Source organism: Colias philodice, chromosome 2 (assembly GCF_061535455.1).
Source record: "Colias philodice isolate Cphi_HAF_F1 chromosome 2, ilColPhil1 Martin Lab GWU primary, whole genome shotgun sequence".
NCBI lineage: Eukaryota > Metazoa > Arthropoda > Insecta > Lepidoptera > Pieridae > Colias > Colias philodice.
The window spans coordinates 9,591,839-9,603,359 of NC_143087.1; the positions used below are offsets into that span (position 1 = coordinate 9,591,839).

The window sequence follows — 11,521 nt, forward strand, 5'->3', positions numbered from 1 at the left end:
ACATTTGGGATTGCAATTGCTTTAATTAATTTAACAAAATATAAAAATGAATCGCAAAATGTAAGCGCATAACTCGAGAACGGCTGAACCGATTTCGATAATTCTTTTTTTATTATATTCCTTGAAGGACGAGGATGGTTCTTATGTAGAGAAAACGTAAACATGTACCACGGGCGAAGCCGGGGCGGACCGCTAGTTTAACATAAAAAAGCAACTTAGCAATGGAAAACTATATATTGCATTTATTGAAAATATCAATCTTATATCAAATAATCGTCAAATAATCACATGTTTATCAGCTTAACTGTTTTTTTTATTCTGTGTGTACGCAACATAAGTTAGTCTATGCCGTGGCATAAACAAGCCGTTTTTTTTTCTGTAATGACTGTCAAATTTTAGTTTGCTGTTTCATCTTCGTTTACGTGAATATTTGCCGATTTATTTTTTAAAAGTAGGTACTCATTCGTACAGAATAATCGGTGAAACTTCATTTTTATTGTTTTAAATTCAATAAGCATAACAATGCCTAGTCAAGAAGTTGTAACCACTAAAGTTGTGGTCCATCCACTCGTATTACTTAGTGTTGTTGACCATTTCAATCGTATGGGCAAAATTGGAAACCAAAAGCGGGTTGTAGGGGTACTTCTTGGCTGTTGGAGAGCAAAAGGAGTACTGGATGTGTCCAACAGTTTTGCAGGTTTGTTAAATTATAAAATAAATTTTAAACTTAGATCGTTACTTTGCACAAAACAAACAGGCTGGTGAACTTTTGCTGAAATCATAATATCAAACATGATATTTTAATAAGTGATGTTTTATTTTTTTTTAATTGTAGTATGAATTATATACAGTACATCTTATGGATTTATAATAAAATATTCCAAAAGGTTATCTTTTGTTTGAAACATATTTGAATTTTCATACACTTCCTACAAATAAAAGTAGCTTTTAACAATATTAATAATTATATGTAGACCTAACTCAATTATGGAGGACTATGGTAACTATCATCGTAATACGAGAATTTTATATATAAATAAGATTTACTTTATGTTTTCAGTTCCATTTGATGAAGATGACAAAGATAAATCTGTCTGGTTCTTGGATCACGATTACTTAGAAAACATGTATGGCATGTTTAAAAAGGTAAATGCAAGAGAGAAAGTAGTTGGGTGGTATCACACAGGGCCTAAACTTCATCAAAATGATGTTGCTATAAATGAATTGATCAGACGGTACTGTCCAAATTCAGTCCTTGTCATCATTGATGCCAAACCAAAAGACTTAGGCCTGCCAACCGAGGCTTACCAAGCAGTGGAGGAAGTTCATGATGATGGCAGTCCTACTACACGCACATTTGAGCATGTGCCAAGTGAGATAGGTGCGGAAGAGGCTGAAGAAGTAGGTGTTGAGCACCTATTAAGAGATATTAAGGATACAACTGTGGGAAGTCTATCTCAGCGAATAACTAACCAGCTACTGGGGCTCAGAGGTCTTCATTCACAGTTGAGCGAAATTAGAGATTACCTAGTACAAGTTGGCCAAGGCTCTCTCCCAATGAATCATCAAATTATCTACCAATTGCAAGATATTTTCAACCTTTTACCCGATATAGCCAGTGATAACTTCGCTGACAATCTTTACATTAAAACAAATGACCAATCCCTTGTTGTATATCTTGCTGCCCTTGTGAGATCCATCATTGCCCTGCACAACCTTATTAACAACAAAATCACAAATAGAGATGCTGAAGAAGGAAAGAAAGAAGAAGCCAAGGACAAGAAAGAGAAGAAAGATGAAAAGGATGATAAAAAGTCAGAAGACAAAGCAAAAGGAGACAAGAAAGAGAAAGAAGAGAAAAAGAAGTAAACTAAATTAACTAATAGTTGTAAGTTTGTTTGTAATTCAAATTATAATAATAAATTTAATTAATAAACTTATTCGTTTTATTATTGGGTGGATCCTGTACTAGTGTAAATTATAGATTATTTATAAAACAAAAATAATTTCATTGTCATTGATATTTTAATAGGTAGCCATCTAGTATCGAGAAATACTTTCGATAACTTAACTTATCATGAACACAATAATGATAAGTAATCTAGAACATTGATAATATAACGTCAGTTTTTATAGTGATATCATGCGGTAAGGTGGTTGTGTACTGGGGTGACTATGAAATTTAACATAAAAAGGATATTTTAAAACCTCAAAATGGCAGGACACATACAATTATCGGTAAGTATTAATTCACAATTAATAATTTTCCCATGATATTGCATTGTGTTATGATAATATGATGTTTGTAGGATATGGTCTGGTTGAAACCGGAGGGGAAGTCCGAATTCGACATACCCCTCGCGGTGAAGGTTTTAAACAGTTCTGGAGGGAAACTTGAAGTGAGGGATGATGATGGACGCAAATTTGTTACGGAAGTGTCGAATGTTCTCAAACCTTTACATGCCACATCGATCTCAAGCGTCGAAGATATGATCACATTGGGGGAACTCCAAGAGTTTACAATTTTACGTAATCTGCATATACGCTATAATGAACAGCTAATTTATGTAAGTATCTAATAGGTATATTATATTTTTATCTTAACAGTAACAGTGTACTATTTATTCGCCGGCCTTAACTCGGTGCACTTCCGGAATTTGTGTAGTCGTGTCGATTATAATACAGACTACGAACTTTATTCGTAAATATTGAAGAAGCATTTATATAGCTTATCTTCTTTTAAAAAAAAAAAATTAAAGTCATATCTTCTCGATTTTCAAAAACGTCAACAAGAAAAAATTTAGCATCCCCAATAATGTTCCTATGTGTTTATTTATTATTTAAGTATTTATCCAATAATCTCGTTACTAATGTTTAAATATTATTTATTTCCTAAGTATAAGTATATATTATAATTTATAATATTAAAATTAATAATTATAGTATTTTAAAGTATATGTATATTATCATAATATTAAAATAGATGTATATATATATATATATATATAAATTTATTTTTTATTTTTTAATAACATGACGCAGTTTTGAGCAAAACATACATCCGCTGTCAGCAGGGCATTCTAAGGCAACCACTGAAAATCAGTGTATCGCACTGAGTGGCAGGCCTTTTGTGGCAAACATAGATTTAAGTTAGATTTAAGTTTCTTGTTTTATTTTATTTGTATCTTCTATGTATCCACAATAAACATATTTCATTTCATTTCATTTCATTTCATTTCATTTCATTTCATTTCATTTCATTTCATTTCATATATATTTAAAGCTATTTGTGTAATGTTTACGTTTCCGTTTCTGTTTCAATCTTTTTTTTAATACTACCGTATTAAACAGAGCTGGATTAACTATCAATATGATTTAGGTACGCAGTTTATAAAACTGTGATGCTCAAAATGCCAATTGCTGTAGGTACTTATCCATAGTTTGCTATTTTAAATTCTAACGTATAACGTACGTAAATTCTAATCGCATTAATTTTAGCTATGACTGACACGTAGGAAATAGAAGTAGGTACCTCTTGATTTGCTGTTTGTTATATTAACACTTTGCTTGCCCCGCCACTACCCGGGTAGTCCATCTTAATTGTATGAAGTAAGTTTTTAAAATTTTTAAAAGTCATTATATCCTCATTTTGACCGCCTCCTTGGTACAGTGGTTGACGCGTGAGCGTAGAACCGAGGGGTCCTGGGTTCGATTCCCGGTGGAGACGAAGAAAAAAAAATGTCTCGGTCTGGCAGGACACAGAAGGCTGATCACCTACTTGTCCCTAAAGAAAATCGATCAGTGAAACAGATGTATGAATAATGCATCTGCCCCTTACCCCACTACGGGGACACGGGACTTCACTTTATATCCTCATTCAGTCGAATACAAATCCAACAAATAAAAACTCATTATAATCAGTTCAGCCGTTCTTGTGTTGCAACAAGGGTTGCAATTAACATGATAATATCGTTTATGGACTGTTCTTACAATTATTATTTGTTTTTAGACGTATACTGGATCTATGTTAATTGCCATCAATCCTTACGAAATATTGCCCATATACACGATGGATCAAATTCATTTTTATCAAGAACGAAACATTGGGGACATGCCGCCGCATATATTCGCAATTGGGAGTGATTCCTATAGAGAATTGGTTGAATCTGGCTCAAATCAATGTGTTGTTATCAGGTATTATTAAGAATTAATTAAATCACAGTGCAATTATCTCCTTATAATTGCAATGATAAACTTTATTTTTGATTAGCAAAAGCATCATAATATTTAATTATTGGTAAGTTAACTATCAATAGACCGTTAAACAAAATTTTAATTTTAGTGGAGAGAGTGGTGCGGGAAAAACCGAAAGTACAAAGTTGTTGCTGCAGTATTTGGCAGCAGCAAGTGGCAAGCACTCTTGGATAGAACAGCAAATTCAAGAGACCAATCCAATTTTAGAAGCTTTTGGAAATGCAAAGACGGTAAAAAACGACAATTCGTCCCGATTTGGAAAATATATAAATATTTATTTCACTAAAGAGGGTGTGATAGAAGGAGGTAACATTGATCAGTACTTACTGGAAAAATCTCGTATCGTCCGACAAAACAAAGGGGAGAGAAATTACCACATATTCTACTCACTTGTGACGGGCTTATCGGCTGACGAAAAAAAGAAACTGGAACTTACTAGACCTCAAGACTATGAATATCTTAATTCCGGAAATATGTTAACGTGCGATGGTCGAAATGATGCTATAGAGTTTTCGGATATCAGATCAGCATTTAAAGTATTGAATTTTGCAGATGAGGAAGTTTGGGGCGTATTCAATTTATTGGCAGGTATTCTTCACATGGGAAATTTAAAATTTAAGTCATATAGCACCAATAATATTGAATCATCAGAAGTGGCGGACGCTGTAAATGCGAACAGAATTGCTAGCTTACTTGGTGTAAATAAAGCACAATTATGCGAGGCCCTGACAAGGAAAACATTAATTGCTCATGGGGAAAAAATTGTTTCCACTATATCTGTATCCTCTGCAATCGAGGGGAGAGACGCATTAGTTAAAGCAATTTATGGACACATTTTCGTTTATATCGTTGAAAATATAAATAAAACATTACACAAGGACGAAAGGCTCTCTAATAACTCAATTGGTATATTAGATATTTTTGGCTTTGAAAATTTCGACAGTAATAGTTTTGAGCAACTTTGTATTAATTATGCAAATGAAAACCTTCAACAATTTTTTGTAAGGCATATATTTAAACTTGAACAAGAACAATATCAAAAAGAAGGTATAACATGGACAAACATTAACTATGTCGATAATCAAGAAAACCTCGATGTAATTGGTATAAAACCTATGAATTTGTTATCTTTGATTGATGAAGAGTCCAGGTTCCCTAAAGGGACAGATATAACTTTACTGGACAAATTAAACAGCAACCATAGCAGTAAAAAATGTTATGTGTCTCCTAAGTCAACACGTGACCACAGGTTTGGTGTAAAACATTTTGCTGGCGACGTTTATTATAACGTTAAAGGTTAGTATGACTTCATTAAATTAAGAAATTTAAAACAAAATATACCCCCTAATATATTATATCTTTCCTTAGGTTTCTTAGACAAGAATAGAGACATGCTAACAACCGACTTACGGGAGCTGTTAATAGATTCAAATAATACATTCTTGAAGAAAATATTTGATTTGGATTCAGTGACTGGACATAGTGGAAGTCGTAAAACTTTATCGCTGAGTCACCAATTTAAGGCATCACTCGAATCGCTGATGAAAACGTTGTACGCATGTCACCCCTTTTTTGTTCGTTGCATCAAGCCAAATGAATTAAAAAAGCCAAGAGTATGATTTTTCATTATTTTTTATATTCATAAATAAATAACTATTTATTTGAATTACCAATTTAATTTTCTGCATTAACTATTTTCAGATTTTTGATCGACCACTTTGTGTTCGTCAGTTACGTTACGCCGGGTTAATGGAAACTGCAAAAATAAGACAAGCTGGATATCCTATTAGATATTCGTATGCTGAATTTGTACATCGCTACCGGCTCGTAGTTTCAGGGATACCACCTGTAGAAAAAGCTGATTGTAAACAGGCTGCTAAAAAGATATGCGAAGAAGTACTTAAAGATCAAGACTTCAGACTTGGGCACACGAAAGTGTTTCTCAAAGATCACCACGATAGTATGTTAGAAGAATTAAGGCATAAAATACTCATAGCTGCAGTGATAAGGGTTCAAACGAATGGACGGAGATTTATCTATCGACGAAGATATTTACGATTACGTGCCGCAGCGATTACCGTACAAAAACATTTCCGAGCGCGCGGATATCGAAGTAAATATTTGGCTATGCGACGCGGTTATTTGCGATTACAGGCTACATTGAAGTCGCGAGAACTCAGAAAGACATTCTTAAATTTGAGAGTTTTCTTCACAAAATTCCAAGCTGAATGTAAAGGTTATCTCGTACGAAGAATGATAAATGATAAGATGCATCTAATTAAAATGAAACTGGCAGAATTTAAAAATGAAAAACAAAACAATCAGAATACTAGTAGGGGAGAGGATGAATATGAGAAAAAGTATTCCGATCTTATGAGAGCTGTGTGGGTAGGAAAAGATTTGGGCGTGGATGGAAATGCGCAAAATACAACAATTATTGATGATAGATACGTTGATGATGTGTTTGGTTTTTTAAAGGATACTGCGACGCCAGCGGGGACGATTAGAGGGACAGGATTCGGTGTAGTAAGTTCCTTTTATATACATTTTATAGGCGATGGATTATCACGGATTTTACTGACTTTCTTTCAAGAAATAAGCATTTAATTATTTTGGAACTGAATATTTGAATGATATAATTAAATGTAAACAATTTATAGACAAGAGAGATTTAATTTTGTTGAATTATTAATTGTTAATATTATTTCAGGAAACAACTGAGAAACCCTCAATTGTGGACGTCATAAACATTCCCTTACAGAAAGAGTTTGAAGAAGAGCCATTCGACGAATTTAACTTCAAGAAGTTTGCTGCGACATATTTCTTGGGAAATATGAGCCACCAATATTCTCGCAAACCTCTGAAACATTCCTTACTCGATTTACCGTCCCCAGTTGATAAGGCAGCGTCACATGCTTTGTGGATTACAATCTTGAGATTTATGGGTGATATTGCTGAACCGAAATATATTGATGATAAGAAAGATAATGTACCAATTATGACAAAATTGAACGACACGGTGGGTCGCGCTTTCCAGAAAAGCAAAGAATTTGAGGTAGGTTTTTAGTATCTAATATTTTCTTTACAATTATGTATTTCATGAATTTCCATTTATAGTTTCACCAAAAAATTGTAAAGAAACTATTATTTTTATTAATAACGTTAATATATTTCAGGAATATTTAAAAGATAACAGTGACACTAAAAGTAAATTAGTACAAAGGACCCTAAAAAATAAGTCAAAATTAGATGAAGAATTTATGAAGTCATTATATAATGATGAACAAACTTCAGAGATGTATAACAATTGGTTAAATTCACGTCGTACCTCTAATCTGGAAAAATTACATTTCATTATAGGTCACGGAATAATAAGAAAAGAGCTAAGGTAACAATTAAAAACTAATCGTAAATATTGTTAACTTATTTTTTTTTTGTTAAAGTAACTACTTAAAATATATGTATATGTTTCAGAGACGAAATATTTTGTCAGCTTTGTAAACAGCTTACAAATAATCCGTCAAAAGCATCTTACGCCCGTGGTTGGATATTATTATCATTGTGTGTTGGCTGTTTCCCACCTTCAGAAAGATTTGTCAAATATTTAAGATCCTTTATCAGGGATGGTCCGCCTGGTTATGCTCCTTACTGCGAGGGACGGCTTATGAGAACTTTTAAAAATGGTGCGAGAACTCAACCTCCCAGCTGTCTCGAATTGCAAGCTACAAAATCAAAAAAACCCATACTTTTGACCGTCACACTTATGGATGAATCATTAAAAACAATTGAATCCGATTCAGCTACAACGTCTGAAGAAGTTTGCTTGCAAATTGCCGACAATATTGGTTTAACTGATACTTTTGGATTTTCGCTTTATATAACACTCTATGATAAAGTATTGTCCTTAGGCAGTGAAGGAGAGCATATCATGGATGCAATTTCTCAATGTGAACAATATGCCAAAGAGCAAGGTACACCAGAAAAGAATGCACCATGGCGATTGTTCTATCGCAAGGAAGTGTTCACTCCTTGGCATAATCCTTGCGACGATCCTGTCGCTACAACTTTGATATATCACCAAGTTGTTAAAGGAGTAAAATTCGGTGAATACCGCTGCAGTTCTGAAGGAGACTTAGCTATGATTGCTGCACAACAGCATTATATTGAATATGGACCACATATTGAACCAAACGTCCTGAGAAAAGTAATTGTCAATTATATACCCAACCAATTCATTCAAAGTAATGATGCAGCGTTAACAAAGTGGGAGCATCTCGTTACAAAAGCATTTGAAACTAACGAAAGTATACAATCTAAAGTAGATCCTTTACGATGTAAAGAAGACATCGTAATATTTGCTAAAATAAAATGGCCTATGCTATTCTCCAGATTCTTTGAGGCCATAAAATTAAAAGGCGATTCAATAAACAAAGACATTGTCATAGTAGCAATCAATTGGACTGGAATTTATATTGTGGATCAATCAGAGCATATTCTTTTAGAAATGTCGTATGCTGAGGTAACATATGTAGCGTATAGTGATGATAAAGATTATGATAATATTGGAAGAGTGACGATTAAAACAATAGAACAGGAAGAATTTGTATTCCAAAGCGTTGAAGCTAGTGAAATGAGCTCACTTATAATATATCTTATTGATGGTCTGAAAAGGCGTTCGATATATGTCATTGCACAAAGTGATACACAAGGTTATAGTGATGCAGCTTCATTTTTACAATACAAAAAAGGTGATCTAATTACGCTCTTACAAGACTTTAATGGTGAAACGCTTATGAATGCAACATGGGGACACGGACTATGTAACGGAAAAGAGGGTTTGTTCCCCACAGAACAGGTGTATATATTGCCCACGCTTTCATTACCGTCCAACTCTATATTAGAAGTTTTCAAGAAGGGTAATATAAATAATGATAAGAAGGTTACATCTCAATACAACACGCTGCAACGGAAAAGAATGCACACACTTGAAAAATATGCAAAGGAACACTTTAGGGAAAACTATGACATACAAACTACAGTATCCAAACAATCAACGCTCACTATGGCTAAGAAATCTGTATTGGGTGACTTATGGGCTCACACGCGTGAACCAATTAGGATGCCTTTATTGAAAAAGCTGATGGATAACGAAAAATTGTGTAAGGCTGCAGTTTCATCATTCTTTGCTATTTTGAAATATATGGGTGACATGCCTTCTCCGAAAGCGAGGTCAACCACAGAATACACCGATGACATTTTTAGGCCAGGAATGAAAGATCTTACATTACGTGACGAAATTTACTGCCAAATAATGAAACAACTAACAAATAATCGAATTCAGTTGAGTGAAGAAAGAGGATGGGAGTTAATGTGGCTAGCTACAGGTGTTTTTGCTTGTGGGCAAACCCTTATGAAAGAATTAGTTGAATTTCTAAAGACAAGACCACATCCTATAGCGAAAGATTGTTTAAAACGAGTATTTAAAATTCAAAGAGGTGGACCAAGATTTTATTCGCCGTATGTTGTTGAGGTGGAAGCTATACAACACAGAAGTATGCAAATTTATCATAAGGTGTATTTCCCTGATGACACAGATGAAGCTTTTGAAGTTGACTCTTCGACAAAAGCGAGAGATTTGTGCGAACAGATAACTGGTCGCCTTAATCTGAGAAATAGTGATGGCTTTAGTTTATTCGTTAAAATAGCGGATAAGGTTTTTTCAGTTCCAGAAAATTACTATTTCTTTGATTTTATACATGAACTTGTTGAATGGATGAAACAGACTCGCCCAGTTCGTGGAGGTAATGTATTAAATCATTGGTTGATAAGCTCCTTTTCGTATAGCTATATTTATAATCAATATCATTTTTATTTGAAGGTGGCCAACTACAAATGAATTACCAAATATTCTTCATGAAAAAATTGTGGATAAACACAGTTCCTGGTAAAGACAAGAACGCAGATGAAATTTTTTATTTTCCGCAAGAACTTCCAAAATACTTGCGTGGCTATCACAAGACAACGAAGCATGATTTAGTCGAATTAGCTGCTCTCATTTACAGATCTAGATTTGGAGATGATCAGTCATTATTACCGCAAATCACACAAATGCTAGAAGAATTTGTACCCATAGATATGTTAAAAATAATGTCGAATTCTCAGTGGAAATCTTCGATAAGTGCGGCATATTTTAAGCACGGACAAATGACGGAGAATGAGGCTAAAGAACAATTTTTGAAGAAAATTTATCAATTACCTACATTTGGTACAGCTTTTTTTGAAGTAAAACAGACGTCGGATCCAACGTACCCGGAAATGGTTGTTATTGGTATAAATAAGCAAGGCGTTAGTGTGATTCACCCACAAACACGGGTTAGTCAATGGATTACTAATACTTCTTCTCTTTAAATTTTTATTACTGGTTATATCCTGATCTGGTGGGTATATCCAAAAATGTTAGGCATATAGTATCTATAGATTTTGTTTAAATATGTATTGCTTGTTGAAAAACTCGTTGAATGTAATCAAAAAAATCTTTACTTTCAGGATGTACTTGTAACATATCCATTTTCACAATTGTCGAATTGGTCATCAGGGAATACATTCTTTCATATGACAATGGGGAGTTTTATGCGAGGTACAAAAATATTATGTGAAACATCTTTAGGATATAAAATGGATGACCTTATTTCTTCATACATTGCTGTTTTGAGACAAGCATTAAACCAGAAGACACGCAAGCAATAATAATATTTTATATTTATTATTATTTTTTTAATTTACAATCTTGTACAGATTATATTTTTAAACATTAAATAAATAATATCTACGTAATTTTTTGTGTGTTTTAATAATTATACTCTGATTTCATAATGGGTTAAAAATGTTAGGTACAGCTAAATTGTACGTTGTAAGTTAAGCCGTTGTGTATATAATGATATAATTAGCTTTATATTATCTATACGTTATGTATAGGTACTAATAATATCCTAAAGTTAATGCTTTAACCATGGACGTATAAAAAAGACGGACGCCGTATTACGAACAAACAACGTGAAGCCACCATAGTAAGCTAGCGATCGTGTAAAGACAATAAACACGCACACACTCTCACCATAGTAAGCTAGTCGGCCGCCATTACGTCGTGAACTACCGACTGATTAACTGCGTCACTGTTTCACAAAAAATATTTAAAATGCCGTCTTGCGTGGTTAAATGGTGTCGCAACAGTACAATTTTAAATAACAAAACACAAGGGATTACATTC

At 33.7% G+C, this 11,521-nt stretch overlaps 2 protein-coding genes across 2 annotated transcripts; both read left to right on the forward strand.

The window, feature by feature from the left end:
- Window positions 1-370: 370 nt before the first annotated feature.
- On the forward strand, window positions 371-1,936 carry Rpn8 (regulatory particle non-ATPase 8). The gene is made up of 2 exons (XM_089707712.1): window positions 371-697; window positions 1,061-1,936. Exons 1-2 carry the CDS (start codon window positions 523-525, stop codon window positions 1,867-1,869), a joined length of 984 nt encoding a protein of 327 aa, XP_089563838.1. The 5' UTR covers window positions 371-522; the 3' UTR covers window positions 1,870-1,936.
- A 149-nt stretch (window positions 1,937-2,085) lies between these two features.
- Window positions 2,086-11,069, forward strand: LOC149490711 (myosin-VIIa-like). Its single transcript, XM_089707715.1, has 11 exons — window positions 2,086-2,238; window positions 2,310-2,567; window positions 4,010-4,194; window positions 4,343-5,550; window positions 5,623-5,867; window positions 5,956-6,780; window positions 6,965-7,309; window positions 7,431-7,642; window positions 7,729-10,055; window positions 10,133-10,626; window positions 10,801-11,069. The coding sequence occupies exons 1-11, from the start codon at window positions 2,215-2,217 to the stop codon at window positions 10,999-11,001; spliced, it is 6,324 nt and encodes a 2,107-aa protein (XP_089563841.1). The 5' UTR covers window positions 2,086-2,214; the 3' UTR covers window positions 11,002-11,069.
- The last annotated feature ends 452 nt before the right edge of the window (window positions 11,070-11,521 follow it).